The sequence below is a fragment of the Pituophis catenifer genome, unplaced genomic scaffold (assembly GCF_029215685.1).
Source record: "Pituophis catenifer annectens isolate HBS135680 unplaced genomic scaffold, rPitCat1.0.hap2 SCAF_3, whole genome shotgun sequence".
In the NCBI taxonomy this organism is placed as follows: Eukaryota; Metazoa; Chordata; class Lepidosauria; order Squamata; family Colubridae; genus Pituophis; species Pituophis catenifer.
Genome location: NW_027256883.1, coordinates 90,226,812 through 90,248,492, shown reverse-complemented (window position 1 = coordinate 90,248,492; position 21,681 = coordinate 90,226,812). Strand labels below are relative to the sequence as shown.

Sequence of the window (21,681 nt, the reverse complement as noted above, 5' to 3'; positions counted from 1 at the left end):
TCAAGGGTTCCTGAGGTGAAGAACTACTGCCCCGCCGGAGCAATGGGCGCGTACGTCCCTCGTAAGCACCGTGTGTGTGGGGGGGGGGGGGCGTGTGTTGGTGTTTGTGTGTTTATCCCGGCTTTCTTTAGCAACGCCCGTTTCGAACCCGCGCTGGCAACAGCCGCCAACCAAAGTTAGGAGCGGCGGCGAGGGCGGGCAGCAGCAGCAAAGCGCGGCGGCGGCGGCGGCGGCGGCAGCAGCGGCAGCAGCAGCAGCAGAGCCGCCAGCGAGGGAAAGTGTTAATCAGGAGGTGCGGAGGTGGGGAGAGAGGCGCGCGCCGAGCGCAGCTATTCACTCGAACGTCACTCCGGTTACAGGGGGTTAGTGAAGTGACTGGGGCGCCTGGGGACTGGAGGCACTCAACAGCCGGGCTGACTCCAGTCAGGTATTCTATATACCCTGAGCAATGTCTCCATTAGCGCGCGGCTGCCGCTGCCGCTCCCTCCTCCAAAGCGAACCGCGGCGGCTGAGGCGGAAAGAGGCGGCCCCCCTTTGCCATGGACAAGCCCTCGCCCGCCGAGCCTAGGCGCAGCCCGGCGTGATCGCAAGTCCAAGGAAGGCGCAACCCCGACTTCTCCGGCTCTGCCTTTTCGGCCCCTCCGCCTCCCCACGCACTCCCCCCCCCAACGCCACGTCCTTTAAGCCTGTCTTTCGGCAGCGAAAGCCGTCTGGAATAAGAAGGAACCGCGAGCTGGAGGTGAGAGCAACGGCCGGTGATCAATCATCCAGTGTTGGCACCGCTGTTTACTGGGGGGGGGGGTGATGAAGGGACGCGCGGGGCGGGAGCTGGTGGGGTGGGGAGCGAAAGAAGCCGACTGGTTCGGAGAGTATAACTTTCGTGGGTATCAGCGGAAAGGGGGGGGCTGCAAGAGACAGCTAACCGCTTTTGCTGATTTTTGTTAATGAAAGTTTGGCGGACTCAGAGAAGTCCTGGTTTGTGTTCAGCCTCTGGGATTGGGGAAAGTGTTGGTGTAAGGCTCGTGCGCCGTGGGGGAGACTCTTCCCAGTGCAATCCTTTCCTTGCCCACCGAGGAGTGAGTGGATTCAATACAGGTTACTCCCCGTTGCGGGAACGTAGGGGTTGGGACTCGGGAGCCCATTTTGTGTTGTATTTTTCTAAAGGCGAGATACGCCTGGTTGAAATCGAATCCACGAATTCTTTACTGGAGGGAAGTGGTCCTCTTTTGCTCGGCGGTGATGGTGCGACACTCTGCACATGCTCGAGAGACCCTTCGATTATGATTTCGCAACTCTGGGTTAAGTCTGCCCGGATAGCGGGACTGAGAAGGAGATCCCAGCTGGCTTTCGTCGGAAAGAAGCTCACTGGGCTGAATTGGGATGAAGTTATTCAGGGACTGCCCCGCCGAAGAGGAGAGCAGTATAGCTGATGGTTTTGCCGCAATGTAAAGCCGCAAAAGAAAGGTAATGGGGGTCCCGGTTGTTACCCACAATGGTAACTGAACCCCACCTGGTTTTGAGCTAACTGGAATTTTGTTTTGCTTGCAGCTGCTCTATGACATTGCTGCCCATTACGCCGCCCTTATATAAGACATGCAAAATGCGAACGCTTCAAAACTTCCGCGTGGAGCTGAAGCCTGGGCGGAAGGGAGGGGGGCGAGGAGGTCCAAGAGTCCTGGCCGGACAGATCTTTAAAAGCAATCGGTGCAATTGGGACGGTTTTGTCCGAGACACCACCGGCTACTTCACCTTCAGCACCATCCTAAGCGAAGGATACCTCTTCGGGGCATTTAGTCGGGCAAGCTTCAGAAGCCCCGTCAAGCCCTGAAAGAAACAGAGGGGAAGGAAGACAGCTTCTCCAAGGTCTTATCTTAGTACTCTTACTCAGCAGGACACCCGCTGGTTTCGTTTGGAGTTATCTATCACGTAAATAAATTCAGGATCACAACTCTCCTCCCCCCCCCCCACCCCCAACACATACACACACACGCGCGCGCGCGCCCGCGCCATCTGGAAGCCCGAGATGAGAAATGGATAGGAATACCCCATTTCGTAATTTAATGCCCGTGCGTGGACGAATTGTGGAGTGCAATCCGGATTGAAGCCTTTACACTGAGAACTCGAGGTAGTAATTTCTGGGCAGTTAAGACGAATGGCGGCTGGAATACTCTGGTGCACCTGGCCTGATAAGACAGGCGTTTCTCTTACTACTCTGCATCTGCCAGCCAGATCGCCCCCCCCCCCAACCCGCCCCTCTGACATCTTGCAGATCACCTGTCTAAACCGCTGGGCCTGTTCCCATACTTCCTCCATATTTCAACTATGGGGGGGGCAGAAAAGACACTTAGAGTTATCTGATTTTATTTATTTAAAGGAAAAAGGAGTAAATAGAAACATGCGCGCGCAGCGAGATCCTGCAGACGTACCCACGTTTCCCTGTCTCTTCCTAAAGGTAGAGTTGGTTGGATATTGAATCGTTTTCGCCTTTAATATGACTCATTCCTTTTGGAATTTAATTTTGTTGTTGTCGCACTGCAGATAGGCGAACTCTTGTGCTGGGGGGGGGGGGGGCGTTCATTGGTCTCTCTAGAACTTTTGTCTTGCATTTGTTCCGATTTGGTATTTAGCGAATGCTACCCGCGAAAGCGCGCCGCCACACTTTCCCCAGGATAACCGGGTAGGTAAGATATTTTTTCGGAGCTGTGTCCTACGGGACGCTATCGCTTATCACTGTTCCTGCCTCCTCTAAAGGTTGGGGTGAAGGCGATATAAACTACGACTCAGGGTAAGAAGCCTAAAAGCTGTGAAGGTTGTTTTTTTTTTTTTTAATGGAAGCCGGCTGGAGAAAGTAAGGGAATGCTTAAAACGCATCAGACTACAGTGCCCATCGTCCCCAGAGGCAGTGTTAGGTATAATGATGAGAATAGAAGTCCTCACATCTGAAAGACTAGACTGGAGAAGGTGACAAATTTGGGGGAAAACGCTTTTCAAGGATTGGCATTCTTTACCCCACAGTTGGACTCGTTTCTGAATTCTTAACTCAGACCACCGTTCTTTAACTTTTTCTGGATAAGATGAGCTAATTTCCCAGCAATAGACACCGAAATATGTCCCGTCCCTGCCCTCTAAAACTTCAAAAATCGGGCTCCGGCGACGTGACATCCAAGTCAATCTTGGTTCAGAAGAAGATGCTGCGCTGTACGTAGAAGCGGGATCGATTTTTAAATCAACCCCAGCGCCAATCTGGCAGCCAGCGTTCAAGCAACCAACAGGGACAGAAGAAAGTCGTCTTCGGCCAAGTCTTCGGAGTGAACGCTCTCCTTCCGAAATCGGCGGCAAAGATTCCCCTCCCAGGCTCTGGAGCAGCGCCTAAAAATAAGGAACTCTTTCGGGGTTGGGGGGGGAGGGAGGGAGGGCCAAACTGGGATACGCGGCTATGTCCCAGGACAGGAAGGCGGTGGGACGGGACGAGTATCTAAATCGGGAGTTGAAAATCCTCGTGAAGCTCTCCCCACCTCCAAGGTCTCTTGCCCGGCCTTCTTCCCTCCTTCCCCTAAGTGCGGCGTCAAAAGGCTGGGCTACTTTGGCGACCAGAGAAACTGCACCCCCACGGATCCATCCACCCACCCACCCAGGTGGCCCCTGGTGAACGGAGCGCCTGCGTGTTGTACTCCACAAACCCACCTAAAATTGGGCTTGGTTTAAGAATCCTTCCGCGTTCCGGGGGGTTTCCTCCTCTTCGCAACTGGCCTGAGCTTCGTGGATTCGAAGCAACCTCCACTTCAACCGACCTCTCTCGAGACTTCTTCGGAGTTAAACTGGTTGGAAGGATTGCTTCAGGCGCCTCGGGAGGCCTCCCCTGCTGTTTTCCAGGGTAGCTAAATTGGCGGTCCCGCTGACTCCAGTTTCCTTCAATCGCTCTCCTAGAAAGGAACCTGGACGATTGCGTTTCGCTTTAAGGAAAGTTACCATCTGTTTCGGACGCTCAGAGGTGTTCGGTTGCTTTTGGGAAGTGGGGACTTTTGAGGACCTGGAAAAAGGGAATAAAAAGAACCCCTTCTATTGTCATCTAGATTCCCTTACTTACTGAGAAGCAAGTCTGGCGATCCTTAACCCAAACCAAATAATATACTGCTCGCTGGTTAGGTAGGATGATCTGATGCAACCGACCGGGGTTGAGCTGCTGCGCGTCAAGAGCCCGTCAAACCGCCAATGCCGGCTCTGCCTAAAAAAGTGAAAGTTTCCCTGGAGGAAACGAGACTTGCCTCCTCTCCCAGAGGAATGCCTTTCTGTGCCAATGCCAGTGCCAACCGACTTAACCCTAGCTCTCTATGGATCAGCCCGTGCTTTGGGTTCCCGCCCCTCCCGCGCCCTCCCCCTCTTCCCTCGAGTTTCTTGTCCGACACAATCTGGAAAGTTGTCCTTGCGCCTTGCAAAGGACGCAGGCTCCGGAAGACTGCCTTCTTTTTCGGACTGCAGTGTTTGGAAAGGCCTCCACTTTTGCTACCGCGTAAGATATGAAAATGAAGTACATCAAGCCCGGCTCATTTGGGGAGGGGAAAGTAAGATCTTCCAGGTATCGAAACCTTATTCTTAAGGTCCTAAATTCCCCTCACCCCCGTTACGCATTCTGGGGAAATCTGTTCAGCTACTCATTGGATGTATTTATTCTCTCGTAAAAGCAGCTGGGGAAGAAACGGGGAGGGGTAAAATAGAAGAAATGGAACCAAGACAGCTTCGTTTTCCTCCGTTCGAAACTCACCTTCTGTCGCTCTTTGCTTCCCCTTCCCCTCGAAGTTGGACTTTGGAATAGCACGGACAACATGGTGGCTACTTGGAAGTCAGCCTTTTCAGTGACTTCCTAAATTACGGAAATTTAATGAAATGTACTGGTTTATGGACGAAATTAAAAGTGCCGGTTCTTCTCCAGGTAAAGGTCACTGCTGGCACCGGGATCCTGCAAGGATCTGTTTTCCAGAGGCGAGCCTGGGATCGGGGCCGTCTTATTTTTGAAGAGGCCGTTATTGCGAAAACTCAACCTTCCTAGAGCCAAGCTTTTGCCTCGGTAAATTACAGCAATTACGCAGCAGATAGGATTATATGAGGTGTACTACGGTCTCCAGATAGTCATCCATCACCCTCAATCGAACTGTCAGAGCGGGCAGATTCGTCCCTGGGAGGCACCAAGTCTTCCAGCTGGGGAGAAGAAGGGAACATCGTCATTAATTAGAGTGTGACCCTGGGGCTATTCACATGTCTGAACCCAGGCAAGCTCTCTGAGCAAGTCTGCACTTCTGCCCTCCCTTCCCTCCACCCCAGCTGCCCTTCCCACTACAAATACACCAGGAGGCTTGCAAAACTCCCGAGGAGCTGGTTAGTTGCCCATTGCAATATTTTCAAGCCCAGGGACTCCTCTTTTGAAAGAATTATTTCTTTCTCCTGCCCTTCCTCTCCCAAAGCACACACGCCATAACCTGGAGGAGAGGTGGGGGTGCCTGGATCTTAGCAAGGAGGCCTAAGCAAGAGGGTGAAAAGTGGAGGGGTAAAGGAGAAGGAGTGTGCTTTGAAGACCTTCCATCCTTGAAAGAATTTCTCATTCTAACCTCCTAAACTAGAACTGGCTCTACCAATTGGCAGAATGGAGCAGTCGACCTTGAGCTTCAAGAAGGGCAGCGACATAAAATTTACAGTTCTTTTTCATTTCTGTCAAAAAGAAGGGACCATATTTGTGGGATAACTGCATCTCTCTTTTTTTTTGTAGGAATCACCTAGGTTTGGGATGAGGAAGGTACAGTAAGTGTTTGGCACCAAAGTGTCTTAAACTGGGCCTCACCTAAGTAGGTTCAGACAAATTATCTTGGATTTAGGATCTCTGTGCCACTGTTAAATGACTTTAGGCTCAGTAAAAATGGCATTTAACCCTGCTAAGGGCCCTTAGTAGGCTACCTGAACAGACTATTTTATATTAACAGCCCTTAAGTTACATTCATCCAAGTATAAGGAAGTGGGGATGATTTAAGGGCATCTTTGTATATCTGCTCACGTGGAAATAAATGGTCATTTAAATAAAGGATTACTTTAGGATTAATAATAAACAGGATGGGAATAAATGTTGGGGAAGGGGAGGGCAAGCAATGCCTTGCATCTGGGTACATCTATACTGCTACTCACCTCCAGCAATTACTGAGATGCCATCCCCCCCCCCCCCACTTTTATCTTGAACACTCTTCCAAAACTTCATGGGTTGACCCAATATGAGTCTCAAACTATCTTTTTTTATCTGGGATGTAAGTGCAGCCAAGCATGAGTTTCTAAGCATGCATGCTCAGTAATATAAACATAATCCCCAAATGTTCATTGTGTAGGATTTCAGTTTAAGAATCCCCAAATGCTTAAAAAATCTAGGGATGCTTTTGAACTCCTGCCTCCTGGGTTCTCCTATTGAAGTATTCAGCAATAAAGAAATTCCAACTCTATTAAAATTAATTAGGCATTTGGCTGTTGACATCAGTGAAGTCTTTCTGTAGCAGTGGTGTTAGTGATTTAACCTAACAGGGAAATCCAGAGGGCTTGAGCAATTATTCTCATTAAATGTGAAAATACTGTACAACAATTAAACACTTAAATGTATTCAATATTCAGATTAAAAAGGCCTAGCAAGAGACTTGAGAACAATTGTCAGTGTTGAATTTTGGTAAATATTTAGCATTCAAACCAACTAAATTTGGACACAAATTACATACATTAGGCATATTTTGAGCTTATAGTAGGGTGGTTTTTCTCTTTTAGTATTCTTTGTGTGGCTGTAACATCTGGTCTAATGCTTTCACCTTTTCCTACTTCTCACTCCCCAGTTCCACTTTGGCTATGTTACAGTCTTAGCCAGATCAGACAGAAGCATAGCAGGTGCCTATGTGCAGCATAAGTTTGATAAAATTGGGTTCTGTTCCCACCACTATCATGGATTAAGCATCTGGTTGGTTCTAATATGAGCATTGCCAAATTGTTGATTTGGGGGGCTCCCTACCATCCTATGGCTCTGTGTTTGAAGAGTTTTCCATTCTTACTAATATAAAATTTTAAAAGCTTAAATCATCAGGCTTTGTTTGGAAGGGAAAATAATGCTACTTTTGCTTATTAACCTATTCTTTTTTTTTTTTTTGAATGGTTAGTTAGAATTCTAGAGCTGTGGTGAATGTCATCTAGATTTAGATGGGACAGAACTGAACTTTGCAAAACAGAATCAAAGTTTGCTAGTCATAGATGGTGAACCTTCACTCTGTCAGACAGAGAAAAACATCCTTATTTTTTTAATTGCTTCTCAGCATCATGTCAAGCATGTGGAAGATTATAGAAAGAGATGAAGAACCCTAAAACAAGAGTAATAAAGTGATTTCCATTCACCCACCAGATTCCAGCCGATAATTTATGCTTGTGATAAATAAATCAAAGGTTTTGAAAAGCAATATAAAGAGCAGGCACAATGGCCTAGAAAACCAGTTCTAAAAGACCCACCTGCAGGTCTTGGATATGGTGTCTTGCAATAAGAAATGAAAACTGTGGCAATAAGTATTTCATCAGAGCCTCACTTACACCTAGACCAGCACTGTGTACAGATACTGGTCAGAACAAGTCAGAGCGAGTCGCGCTGAGAGATCAATGTATCAATTCCCAAGTCTCTTTCTCCATCTTGCATCTACTAACACGCATCGCCTTTTGCCTACGTGGTCGGGATGATAACATTGTCCTACCTTGCGGGGGTCAATGTTTGTATACCAAATATCTTTGACTATTGGGCAAAAATGCCACCAGTACTTCAAGGTATTTGCTAAAAGCTGTGGATCAGTATATCAGACTTGATCAACAGTAGTAGTTCTGTCCTTCCATGACAGGACATAGAAATCCTCACCACCTGATGTCTTTCAGATAACCCCCCTCCACCCACCCTAAAAGTGCCTTTTTTAACAATTCTCACTCTTCTAAAACAGCGAGGAGAGAGAAAAGCCTGCTCTGAATGGGAGCGGCGAGAGCTGTGGCTAATGGGCTCATAGGATCTGAGGCGAGGGCGCGCCGGGGAGAGCAGGGGGTCTCCCCTCGGTGCGCTTGGCTGTCAGCGTCGGAGCGGCTTTCAACTGTTGATTTAAAAGCGTTGCTGGCGCGCGTCCCTTGTCGGCCTCGTTTGTAAGTGGGACTGATGACTACAGGGCGGGGAGGGAGAAGCGGCAGGCAGCTGCTCATTAATTAATTTCTAATTAAAAGTGCTTACCACCCTTCAGTGATCCCGCGCACGCGTGCCGGGAAACTGGGGTGGAGGTGGGGGGGGGGCGAGAGTCCGATCGTAACGTAGATTCCTCCTGCTCCGAAGTCTTATTTTTTTTCGGGGCCGCTCCGGGAGCTTCGCCCTCGTGTGGCTCTCTCGGGGCGCCACAGACTTCGGTCCCGTTGAATTTGGGCCTCGTTGCAGTGATCCACGGGCGAGACGGTCGCCCCTCCAAGAAAGCTAACTCTGAGCTGTTCTGCGCTGCCTTGGGCGCCGCTTCAATCGCAGTTACCCCAAAGGGAACCCACAACCCAAACAAAACAGACGACCCAGAGGGCAGGTCCTGTGGGGTCTTTCCTGGCGTCAGATGTTACTGGACTTGACCTGCGAATGGAGAGCCGGGTCGTTTTCAGCCACCGCCGCTCCCCGCCTTCTGCTGCCTGTGGATGGGCAAAATATGTAGTGCAGGTAAGTGAGGCAGGCATGGGTTTATATCAGGCGCCACTTGCTCGGCTCCTTAGGCAACACTTCCTTAAAACTGTTATTTGGATTTGTGTGCGGGCGGGAGGGGAGGGGAAAATACATCCATGCCACTTTAAAAAAAAATTGCAAAGTCAGTAGAAAATTTTCAATGTATTTTTTTGTACTTGGTACTCTAAGGCCCCTGGAAGCCCGAGTTATTCACTCATCTGGACCAGAAGCTACAGTAAGGCTGCCTGCCACACTCACAAACTCAACACTTCTGCTGCTGCTTCCTGAACCTTGAGAGCACTCCAGTTGCCATGTCCTACCCCCAGTTTGGATACCCTTATTCATCTGCACCTCAGGTAAATGCAAGAGAGCATACCAAATATTGCACCGGAATTCTCCTCCCTCTCCAAAATTTCCCACTAAAGATAAACGTGGAAAAGTTGGTTTTTCTTTCTAGAAGGCAATACTGAAACCGCAGTTTAATAGCCCAATCCTATTTGTCTACTCACAATTAAGTCCCACTCAATCTTCAGTGAAGTCGAATCCTAATTAAGCCAATACCTAAGCTGTTTGAGCCTCACAGTACTCAGCACCAACAGGAAAACAAATCAGTTGGGCTTCCGGCTGAATTCCATTCAGTTCTGCTTCCAGATGGGCAGAAAGGAAGGCCTGGTCAATCCATATGACTGAGCACCTGGGAAAGAAAGGGTTGGATGGATTAAGCAGACCCACAAAAACCCACCAGGCAAGCAATTCCACTTAAGATCCACCAAAATCAGTCTCCATTGGAATGGCTTTCTGGATCTTTAAATTAAGCAATCTATTGCTCAAGGCAGGCAGGTGGATTAAATATTCCCTGAATCCTGGAATGGCTGTTATAACAATTATTAAATGTTGTTCACTGAACACCTGGGAGCATATTTCCCAGAAGAACTCTGGAACTTTTATTTACGGGGAAAATGTTATGAGGAAGGCCCAAGAGTAATATTCTGCCAGTGCCAGTATAAACAGTTTTCTCCTTGGAAAGAATGAATTAATCCTGTAAAGTATTTTCTCTTTTCGACTAGCTTTCCCACTTCAAATGCTTTTTACACTACTACATGGTCCATACACTGGTGAAGCAACTGATATATAAAATATAAAATACTTCTCCGAGCCAGATCAATTATTCTTTCACTGCTTTTTTTCTAGGGATTGTAGAGAGCAGCTATATACTCAATGCACACTTTTCTTCACAGCCAGATTAGATTTTGCCCTTAAGAACAAACATCTGAGAATTAACCCACTGAGCTGAGTAGGACATATTGCTGTATCTGAGCAGATATGCATAGGGTTGCTGTGGTCTATGAGAGTTCAAACTATTGCTGGGGTTGGATTCTGCAGATGAGCACTTTCCTATTTCTTTCATTTGAGTGGAATAACACTCTTCTTACCCTAGGTGAGATGATGTTAACTCTAAAACCTCAGGATTGGACACGTACGGTATATATGCCTATCCTGAGGGCAGGAAAGGGAGAAGAAAGGTTTATTCCAGGTGTATTAACTTTGAGAAACTGCAAATAATTTGCCTTGAAATCAGTGGCAATGTTTGCTCCTGAACTAAGTTCTGTGATTTGGCATCAAAATATACCTTACATAAACTGATCGCTGGGTCTGCTAACCAGCTTCATTGACTCTCAGGTCTCTCTCCTTTTCACCATCCTGTTCTTTCTTCTTCTAGTTCCTGATGACCACCAACTCCTTGTCAACCTGCTGTGAGACCAGTGGTAGGTCCTTGGCAGACTCAGGAGCAGCCCCGTCCACTCAGACCCCTGTCTACTGTCCAGTATATGAGAGCAGGCTGCTGGCCACAGCCAGACATGAACTCAATTCAGCAGCTGCTCTGGGAGTCTATGGGAATCCTTACACAAACACTCAAGGCTATGGCAATTATGTCACTTATGGGACAGAGGCATCAGCTTTCTATTCCTTGGTAAGTCTCTGTCGCTGCTATGCCCTGAATTTTCTCAAGGAAAGTAACAAAGCTATCTGCTATTCTTAACAGACTTAGTAAACCACTTCAGGAAACCTAGATTGGCCACCAGTCTGGCTTGCCTAGATCTTAAGATCAGCCTCTAGGGCTGGGGTGGAAGCTCGATCTTAGAAAGTAAACCTCCAGCTCAATAATGAACTGAGTTAGGATTTTAAAAAAGGTAGGAATTTGGGGTAACAATACAATTTAGCCACTCTAGAACCAGTGGTTCAGATATTTTTCCTCGCCCTGGGGAACTCTACATGCCTTGGAGAAAATTGATGTCCATCACACTCGGAGGGCACATAATGGGAGAAGGTTAACAGGGTTGGGCAATCTTCCCCAATCCAATTACATGCAGGTATAGATGAAAACCCACAGTCAGCTACAGACATTCTAATATAATCAATGGCTGGTAACCAATAATGAATGCATGTAAAAACATACTATCCTCATTACACTCCACACTGCACTGCACTACACACATTTATACAACAATTTCTATCTCGCAGTCCTGATGCATATTCATCATAATCTTCTATATCACATACTGAACTCCATCCACTGAGCTGGCAAAATATCTGGTCTGCTGAAAATTAATTTTAATTTTAGAAGAAAGTGGAGTCTGATCTGCCACAGCTGTTTGAAGTTTCATTTGTTTAACTTTTAGCTTCAACCTGCTTCAGAACTGCAATTTAGAATTTCAGGTTCCAAAGGAGGGGAATAAATCTGGGAATTCATGGCTTGGTAGAGAGGTAGCATTTTCTGAAAAAACTGGAAATTGTGTTAATCTCTTAATTCATGGAAGGAAATTGCAAGTCAGTGTGGATAATACTGCGCTCAGTTAAGGGCAGCAGGGTGCATGTGTGTGAGAGAGAGCCTTCTCCGTACCGAACAAATACACTTAGAAAGAGCCAACATTCTAGGTGTATTTTTAAGGTAGTCTACAATGATGTTTTCAATTTCAAGATCATTTGCCTATACTTAATGACTTACCGCATTGATAGCCATCTGTTTTGAACCCCTGAATGAAGAATGCATACAATTAATTCTTAAGCACAAGGGTGTGGGTTTGATTTGGAAAAATACCCATTACATACCTGTTTTTGAATAAACAGGCATGAGTTTGGGCTGGTAATCAGTGTGGAATTTTCTAGCTAGGGGGAAAATACTCTTATTTTTGATTGCACGGAGTATCTTGCTGTCTTGTTCCCATCTATGTCTCCTTGTGAGGAAGAAGATATTGCTCCCTGCTTTGCTTTGCTTTGCTTTCCCATTACTGGCAGGGAAAGGGGTGAGCTGATCGGAGCCATCCTTGGTTTTCCTGTTCTAGAATAGCTTTGATTCGAAGGATGGGAGTGGATCTGCGCATGCGGGCATTACCCAGGCGGCTGCTTACTATCCCTACGATCACACGCTCAGTCAGTATCAATATGACAGGTAAGAAACAAACAGCTATTAATTGCGAGGCAAGACAAGGGAGGGGTTGAGGGAGGACACTGGCTGTTTGCTCCCCCATCGGGTTTAAAGATAACTCTTAACTGTATGTGTTTGTGGGGGTGGGTATCACTAGTTATAAATGTGGAGCAGTTATGCTGAATCTCTGATCACTTGCATGTTGACCTGGATGAGTACTCCTGAATAGCAGCAGGCTACGGTGCATGCAAAATATATTAAGCTAAAATACAGATTATTATTCTGATTTGATCCTATGAGGAAACATTTCACTGACTTCTGCTGAAAAATGTTTTCAGGCCTTCTTGTATTTTAGCCTACAGCTGAGAGCTCAATTGTGCAGATGGATTACTCATCCCCTGATGGTTCTAACCTCCACTGGATTAGGTGTTAGGAATGCATTTTCCACCCTGTGAAACCAACGTTTTCAGCTATGGGAATGTTTGCCCTAGCGGTGATGGAAAGTAATGGCTGAAAACTGTATTAGGAAATCATTTGATCACATTCCTCCCCCCCCACACACACACACTATGGACACTTAGAAAATCCATTATCTTAATTTCACACTATCCCCATCTACAGATATAGGGGTCATAGTGGACCTTCCTTAAAGGGTTTGATAAGGGTTTGAAATGCTGTACTGAAGTCAGGGGAGCTCCAATGACAATCGAAAGGGGCAGTATTCCATCACTCAGTATAAGATATACAAATAATTATCTATTCACTGATGTTGCCAAGTAATGATTGTTGCATACGTGAACTAGTGATCCTATTTACTTAATTTTAAAAAATCTCAGTCCTGTGTATGCCAGATGAAAAGACCTAGAGGATTCAGTTCAGTTTACCCACTACTCCACTTCCATTGGGTACAGGAATATCATCTGCAAAAAGTCCCACTGCATTTATTTACCACTATAGTTGTTCACAGGCTTCCCAGGGAACTGAGATTTATTTCTGAACACGCATGCATTGGTTTTTGCTACAAGCAGTCCAAGAAGGAAGCCACAGAAAGCAAATCTTTAATGATACTACTTGCAGAATTCCAGGGGTTTACTCCTGTACCTGCCCAGTCTTCATTTCCATTCATACTTTTTTATTGTCTTGTAGTCACAAACCCATAACTTTCTTCTAATCTTCTTTATCATTCTGGGATTACAGCTCTTATTTTTAAATTCCTATTTATATATATATTTTTTAGATGAATACCACACTGATCACACAAAGATCAGTCTCTCACTGATCAAGAACCAGATCCACCTTGGGTTACTAGATAATGAGTTGACTGTGTTGAGTCTATGCCCATGGAAGATTTAAAGATCTGCATAGGCGCTATGAAATAACAGCTTCTGCAGGGTTTCTCTGAGTCCAGCACAAAATAATATTTTGAAGTTCAAGCCTGGAAGTTTTAGTGCACTTGAGTTTTCCACAGATTAGATAGTGAACCTCTGAACATGACAGTCACCCAATGAGAATAGAAGTAGGCTTTGATTATGGAAGAAAGCCTGAAGTGAAAAGACTGGATTTTTTCCCCCCTAGTGATTGAATCACTCTCTAGTTGTTCTCCCCTTCAGTATTTTGCAGTCTTTAACATCTATGAAAAAACAAATATTTTAAAGAGATTGTAAGGTCAGTGGTAGTATTAGCTTTAAATCTAGATATTATCCTCATTTCGGTCACCTTGGCTACTTCACATATGCATAAATCACATTTTTACACACAAGCATTTTGCATTTCACAACTGGCATCTGAATGTGTGAACTTGCTCTAAGAATCAATGTTAACTCATCCTTATGTATACTTCTCTTTCTTTCAGAGGCAGATTTCCAAATATTTCCCATGAATTCAGATAGCTTAAAGTTGACCCCCCCACACCCTTTTAACATCATGTTAAACAAACCTTTTTTTTTTATCTTTGATCTCGTTATTGCTTGTTTTCTAAAAGAACAAGCGCCAAGAATCCCCGCTTCCACTGTTTCAACCTTTTAAGCCCAGTGGGTGCAGGTGACCTTTTCTTAGATGATGTATATTAAATATTCAGGCATAGTTCCAATGTCTCTGTCTGTGTGTGTGTATGAGAGAGTATTTTGCCACTAATAAAAGGAAATATTTTTATTACCATCGCATGCAGAGGTTACTCGGAGGTCTTTATTGGAGAGAAATAGCACCCCAAAAGGGCTATTTTTCTGACACACACCTTTTACATTAACTGTATACTAATTCCTCCCAAAGGCCACATTTCTTTGGCAAACCGTCTGCTGTAGTCTGATCCATCCTTCCCTGAGGAATCTCTACTGAATACAGTGATACCTTCAAATTGCCCTGCCCTTCATCCCCAGCAAACTGCAGAGTCCAGCCACATGCTTCTACATAGTCCAATTGTTTATTGTATAAATGTTGAGTACTTACAGGTCTTATCCCCCAAATGAATGATTCATGAGCTAGAAGAATCTGGATTCCATGGGTAGCTGTGGGACATTCTCCCCAGAATAAAGGTAGGTCTATTAAGCACCCGTCCTCTTTTTCTCACACTTTGTAACCACAGATATAGCACCATGGATGGAGGAACACGGAGGAAAAACGCCACTCGGGAAACAACCAGCACACTGAAGGCCTGGCTGCAGGAACACCGCAAGAACCCTTACCCAACTAAAGGCGAGAAGATTATGCTGGCCATCATCACCAAAATGACCCTGACACAGGTTTCCACCTGGTTTGCCAATGCCCGGAGGAGGCTCAAGAAAGAGAACAAAATGACATGGCCCCCGAGGAACAAGTGTGCTGATGAAAAAAGACCCTACGAGGAGGACGAGGAGGATGAGGAGGGAGAAGGTCAAGGGGAGAACCTAAAGAATGAGAAAGTTGAGGGTATCTCCTAACCATTCTTTAGAATATTGCAAGCTTATACTTTTTCTTCCTATATTAACTTTGCCCACTCAGAACTTCCAGACCCACTGGACTAGAATGGCATGTTGACCTAGGATGATGGCAACTATAGTCCTATACATTTGGAGGCATCCGTTTGGGGAATGCTTCCCTGCATCTTCTGCTCACCATAGCAAATTGGAATATGCAGTCATCATCTGTTCCTGGGATTGTGCACATAACTATTGGGGAACACTTGGACAGGGTATCCCAGTTCTCAGTTTATAGAAAAATTATCTGTGAGGGGACACTCTAGATTATATTTGATAATAGAAGGATAAATTTCCCTCTTAGCAGGCAATAGCCTTGCAGGTGCACTGCGCAAACCGATATCCTTAACAACTCAATGGCTGCATTCACATGACATGCTTTAAACCTAATTTCCAAGTTATTCCATGTTCCCACAGCCCCACAAATTAACTTGATGTGCTGAGGCACTACACCCAACACCTCAAAAAAAAAAAATCTAACTAAGATTAACACTAAACAAATCTAAACTAAATCTTTTGCAATTTAAGATGTAAATCCATCCGCTACCTCATAAGCAAATACACTTTCTTAGAGCAGCAAATAGTACTCTTGAATCCAAGATTTTTAAGAAGGCATGATTTATAGCCAGCTCTGTATATCATTCTTTGGGAGATGTGCAATGATGGGAATGTACTTATCTGGAGATGAAAGTTGCTGCATTCAGCTGTGTGCCAAGCTTAATCTGGCAGGGACAGAGATGGGTATCAAATGAGTGTTTCAACTGTTATTTCTCCAAGCCTCAGAGCTGACTTGGAGATGTAAAATTACATGCAAGAGGAAAAGAGTGGTAGATATAAATATTTAGTTTTGAAGTATTTCTTTTACTCCAACTAGAGCGAACACCTCAACACTCGCATCCATTTCAAATGTTGCCTAAAGCTTTGTGACTTTAGCAAGTGACTGCTAGCTTAAGTTCCCTAATAACCAGTTCAAAATAGTGAATGACCATATTCACCAGTTAGACTCTGAGGAAAACCCAGGCGTAACTTGAGACCAGGGATTCTTGGGAATGATTTGGGCCAGGCTCGCTAAGGAAGAGGCATTGCATTCGCAAATACTAGATAACACGTGAATGAATTAAGCAGCGTTTCCCCTCTTCTATCCTTCCCAGAGCCCACCGGGAAGGAAGACAAAGAGCTGGGCCTAAGCGACCTGGACGACTACGACCCACTGGAGTCGGAAAGCTCGGAGGGCGAGCTGAAGACTCAAGCCTTCGGCCACGTGGAGAGCAGCGCGTGCGCCAACGAACCAAGCAAGGACCCCACTCTGGTGACGGGCGCGGCCTCGCTGGAAAGCCCCCTCGACAGGGCCAAGAGCTGCCTCAAGGAGCCTGGGTCGGGGCCCGAAGGCTGCGAGGCGACGGAGCTGCTGAACGCCAGGCAGAGAAACTGCGAGGCCAAGCCGTGTTACCAGCCGCAGCCGCCGCTCCTCGAAGGCGGCGGAAAGCCGAGGATCTGGTCGCTGGCGCACACGGCTACCTCGCTCAACCAGGCGGAGTACCCCTCGTGCATGCTGAAGCGCCAGCAGGGGGCGTCGACCGGTGTCGGGCCCGCGCAGGCGGCGAGCGTCCTGGAAAGGCCCCCGAAGGATTCCCCCGTGGCCAACCTCAGGAACTGGGTGGACGGCGTGTTCCACGACCCCCTCTTCAGACACAGTACTCTGAACCAGGCCTTGAACAGCACCACAGTGTCTTGGGCGACCACCAAAGGCTCCATCTTGGAGACGGGGGCCTTGGGGCGCTCGCTGGGGGGCGGAGCCGCCGTGCTCAAGGGGCAGCTGGCCAGCCTGGCTGGGCCTCAGGACTCCGGCAAAGACTTCCTGGCTTTTCCCAAAGCGGGCAGCAAAATGTTCTGCTCTTAACGACCGAGCCCCGTCCCGTCCAGTCCGCCACCCTGGATCAGGGTGGTGTGGGTTGTGGGGGAAGGCAAGGCGAGAAAAGACTCGGACCTGGCGAGCCGCTGAGGCGGGGTGGGCCTGGTTGACCTGGCGGGGAACTCGAAAGACTTGGGAGAGAGCTTGAGATTTGGGGCAGGAAATGTTTTACAGGGAGCGGAGCAGAACGGGCATTTTTTAAAAGTTGCAGCTGGAGATTTCAGGCGAGAGGAAAGAGACCCCATTCATCCTCTGCTTTTGGGGGAGTTTTGATCACTTTCAGCAATCGAAGTCTTCATCCCAGATCTTGCGCACGCGCCACTCGCGCCGGCTTTCGAATTTCCCGGGGCAAGTTCACAAGGCGCGAGATTCGAATTTAGCTTCTTCGAGGGGGAAGGGGCGTTTGTCTCGCTCTTTCCTTTCCTTTTAATTTGTGGCATGCCGATCTTCGTTACCAAAAAGACTTTCTCGGACTTTCTCCCGCCCCCTCCTCTTTTCATTGTTACCATCCACAAAAAAAAAAAAATCGCACTTCTTTCACCGAGTTTAAACCCCATTGCGCTCACGCACACGAGCACAGAATTTTTGAACTTGACAAATAGCCTATGTCGAAAAGGTATGTTCACCCCAAATAAATTGTCTGTCTCAGAGTTATCCTATGATTTGTGATCTCTTTGCCTTGCTTGTGAACACGCCCCCCTCCAAGTGGGTTTTTGGAAAGGGGATAGAAGTGAGTTCACCGGATCTTTTCGCCTGGTTCTGACGAATGTGTACTTCGCTTCGTGAAAATGAATATCACTTTCAAGTTAAATAGATACCGAATTTTTTGGAAGTCAGATACGTGTAAATATGAATATTTTCATTCAGACTGGAGTCCCATCCTTCGTAGAGCCACTTTATATGGCCTCCAGCGATACAGGTCAAAGGACAAGCCAAAGGGAGTTGTGGCACAACTTTTAAATCAACAGAGAATCTGTTGCAGCACGAATGTTCTTATTAAATGACTTTTAAGATCTATCAAGGGTTCGGCTTATTGGGCTGAAGCAGCGACGGTAAAGCAGCGGGTGGTAGTGACTGCTTAAAGAAAAATGTTTGAATTATTTCTCACCTGTGTCCCAAGCAAAATTATTTGCATCTTTTCTCTAAAACTCCTTTGAAAAATTCAAAAGATGATTCGTGAAAGGGAGCTAATACAACCCATTGCTTTGGGAGGAGGGTGCTTATGGAGTTTGACGATGGGGGAAGGGCAGGGTAATGAGAAGAAAGCGAAAGCCAAGTGCTGGTTTTAGGGAATTTTAAAAAAATTAAGAAGAACGTTTATACTTTAAGCTCTTCTGTTGAAATATTTATAGTTGCAAAATGGGATACACCTTTTTCTATATCTCTGTAACGAGAGTTATAAGCGGGCAAGAAAAGATTTGGATATGGTCTGGAATTTGGAGGAAGAAAGGGGTTATCCATTAGGAGAAATCATATTTTTAAAGGAACTCAATAATGGTTCGGCTTCTCGAGCCAATTAGGAGAAGGACAATATCGTGACCAGCTGAGGCTTGCTTTCCTTTTCTGTTCGGAGATCTTAGACAAGTTTGGTTAAAAGGAGGCTGGAAGAAGAAATAGTTTCTGAGAATCGAGTTGCATAAAGAAATTTTAATTCGGTTCCACACATAGAATTGATTATATAGACTTCAGCCTGGTGACCTGCTCATTTATTCGGGTTGGGAAGGAGATGAACTAGGATTCGCCCTAAAAGGAAAAAGGCTAGCAGAAGGGGGATTTGGGGAAATGGAATTGCTGGGAACGTAAGGTCGCCAAGGAAGTCCTGATACTGTACTGCAGACGCCGCCGGCACCTCTCTTCCTCCTCCTCCCCACCACCATCCCCGCTCCGTTAATGTGAGCGAAGCAATTGATTCACATGGAAGATTTGATGTTTTAAAGCACCGTTTTAACTTGAAGCTTCTCCCCTGGTATGGAGAGCGAATCGTTGGATTCTCTATGAATATTTCAGCACTTCAGGATGGATGCTTTACCGTTTTGACATTAAATAGAAGCGCAGCCAAGAGGAAGGAGGAGTGCTCCCCCCATGGCGCGGGACTTTCTCGAGAAACGTCGGGCAATTTGCCACTTAGCCTGCAGAAGACAGCACCGTCAAGATCCCCTCTCACGGCCGCCTGGGGATGGAGACGGGGAGTAGTCTGCGGGTTGCAGGGAGAGCAGGGATTGCCTGAAGTCCGCCCTCAGATTGAAACCTTTTTAAAAGACACCCTTCATCATTCCGACCGCCAAAATAAATTAAAAGGCGCGTGAACTTTGTAAATTTCACAGAAGTAATTTTGAAAGGAATATGAAAAGCCATAGAACTAAAAGTTGTCCGGGTAAATACGCGGGGAGGGGGGGGCGTTAAATCTCAGGGCGGCTTCTTTAGAGCGAGTGGATTTCTGGGAGAGTGGTCTTGGGTGGGACCACGCAAGAGGCCTCTGCCTGGAAAAGACCCTCTGCCTCCCCCGCTCTTGCTGTTATTCTGAACCACATGCGCGCAGGATTAAATTGCTAACACACAAACACAAGGTGCCGTTAAGAGAGTTCTGAGGGATGCTTCTGTGTGTAATAGCTGCATTTGTCATACATAAGTCAACACGAACTCCTGAAATAGACTGAGTCGAGACATTGTAATTTAAAAACGCCACCCACTAACAATGTTCATCAGATTTATTCTGAACTGAGTTTGTGATTGTGCATAAAGTTTCTGCGCCCGCACTTCTTCAGGGCTCCACTTCAACCTTCCAACCTCTAATCCTTGGCCTGACTCATATTTTCTCAAGAACGTTATTTTGGTGGACTGCAATGCGGAGCGCTGGAAAGCAGAACTGTAGTAACGATCACCTGCTATTCGGAAGGAAAGAGAGCGAAAGTGGATCCCGAACTCCAGCGATTCTCTTTTGTCGAACAGCAACTTTAGGCCTGCCAGGCGCTCAGTTTCAATGACCGCCGTCGTACAGGAGCTGCGAGGCAGCCGAGAGGCGCTCTGGAGCCGGGTGCCGAAGGAAACAGCCGCCGCTCAGCCCTTCTTTCGGTCTCCTCACCAGCGGCTCTAATTGGACTCCGAACTTCCCCCTCCCTTCTCCTCCTCCCCCCTGTCATTATATTGACTTTCGCTCTCTTGGATGATATTATCGGAACCTCTCTGCTGATGGGGGCTGTCAAAAGGCGGAGACGGGAGGCTCCCGGCCTGGGGAAAAGAAGGAGGAGGGGGAGAAAGAGGAGAAGGGGGGACCCGTTGCATCAGCCAAGATAATTTGAAGTGAAAATTTCATTTTGACAGGAAAAGAGGGAGGGGAGAACCCACCCTCTTCAATTTCTAAAAGGCTCTGCATCCAGAGATCTCGGTGGCAGGGAGCGAGGGTGGAAGTGGGGGAGGGGAGGGGAGGGGGAAGGAATAGGGTGGAGGGAACGAAAGGCGGGCAGACCTTGCAGAAAGCCACGTCTTAGAGCTGAAAAGGGCAAAAGAACTCGAATTAGTTGTAATAGATAAAAAGGGCAAAAATAAAGAGTCAAGGGTACTTGACAGTGAGAGCGAAAAGTGGAGTCCCCGGGGAGACGGGCGTGCAGCCAGAGGCTGGACCAAGAAGAATGTTAATGCCGTCTGGACAAGCGGGTGGCTGCCGAGAAAGGCGCTGGCGGAGAGACAAAGCAAATCCTCTTGGCAGCTCGAAGAAGGGCGGGGGGCCGCGGGAGAGGGAGGGAGGAGGAGTGACTGGACTGGAGGAAAGTCCACCCTCCGGCGAGGGCAACTGGAAATAAGCCCCCCAATACATGGGGAGGGGGGAGATAGTGTCTTCAAGGAAAGCTCTCGCTCCGTCATCTCTCTGCGGACCCTCGTGACTCTGAAAATAAATACACCCTAGGAGAATCGCTTGCTTCTGTCCAAAGATTTGTCTTTCGCGCGTTGCGGTTCCTCCCTATTAAATCTCCACATTTTCTTAAGCCAATCAAATATTTACTTTGACACCGCTGAGCCAAGAAAAGGAGTTGCCAAACGTCAAAAAGACACAAGCCAGCCCACCCCCACCCCGAATTCGTCGGAAGCCAACGAATTCCTCAGAAAATGTCAGGCCCCTGTTGCGTCTCTCTCCCAAACCTCTACCTGCCCCTCGGGGTTTTCCGCGGGAAATTGAGATCCACGGAAGAAAACCCCATTCCTTCGCCGGCTTTCGTTCGGTTGAAGTGGAAGCCAAACGCACGAGAGAGAGAAAAAATCTCTTAACATCCCTCTCTCTTCAGGCGACAAGGGAAGGCGCGAGTTAAGGCTCTTGCCTGGAAGCAAACGCAACTTAAAAGTACCGTTAAAGGAGCCTCTTTTGGCAAGCGGAGTTTAAGTGCGCTTGGAGTAGCGCCTAAATTTGGGAGGCTCGTACCCACTATCGGAAATACCGTAGTTCCTATGCGTTCCTTTAAAAGAAATAATAATAAAAACCGGGGTTTGCATGCTGGGATCTAGGCTGAGAGTCGCACCGCAGAGTAGCCAAAAGCGGGAAGGTTTCTAGAAATTAGAAAATAATATCAACAGCAGCCGGAGAGATAGCTGCGAACCTGGGAACGACTCCCCAACAGCGACACTTCGGAGCGGCGAAACAAGTCGCTCTCCGAGGCCTCAGTTCCCT

At 47.0% G+C, this 21,681-nt stretch overlaps 1 protein-coding gene across 3 annotated transcripts; it reads left to right on the top strand.

Moving 5' to 3' along the window:
• Positions 1-279: 279 nt before the first annotated feature.
• Positions 280-17,906, top strand: IRX4 (iroquois homeobox 4). 3 transcript variants are annotated; one of them, XM_070940787.1, is made up of 7 exons: positions 280-739; positions 8,549-8,728; positions 8,921-9,087; positions 10,452-10,703; positions 12,076-12,182; positions 14,740-15,062; positions 16,261-17,906. In XM_070940787.1, exons 3-7 carry the CDS (start codon positions 9,043-9,045, stop codon positions 17,007-17,009), a joined length of 1,476 nt encoding a protein of 491 aa, XP_070796888.1. In that variant the 5' UTR covers positions 280-739; positions 8,549-8,728; positions 8,921-9,042; the 3' UTR covers positions 17,010-17,906. The 3 variants fall into 3 exon arrangements, with proteins under 3 accessions (XP_070796888.1, XP_070796887.1, XP_070796889.1); XM_070940786.1 differs by having other exon boundaries at positions 8,465-8,728; XM_070940788.1 differs by lacking the exon at positions 8,549-8,728.
• Positions 17,907-21,681: the final 3,775 nt, after the last annotated feature.

Coding starts and splice junctions, on each gene's coding strand:
- IRX4 (XM_070940788.1), top strand. CDS start 9,043: ATGTCCTACCCCCAGTTTGGATACCCTTATTCATCTGCACCTCAG. Junction 12,183..14,739: donor AGTCAGTATCAATATGACAG/GTAAGAAACAAA, acceptor TTGTAACCACAG/ATATAGCACCATGGATGGAG. Junction 15,063..16,260: donor AAAGAATGAGAAAGTTGAGG/GTATCTCCTAAC, acceptor TATCCTTCCCAG/AGCCCACCGGGAAGGAAGAC.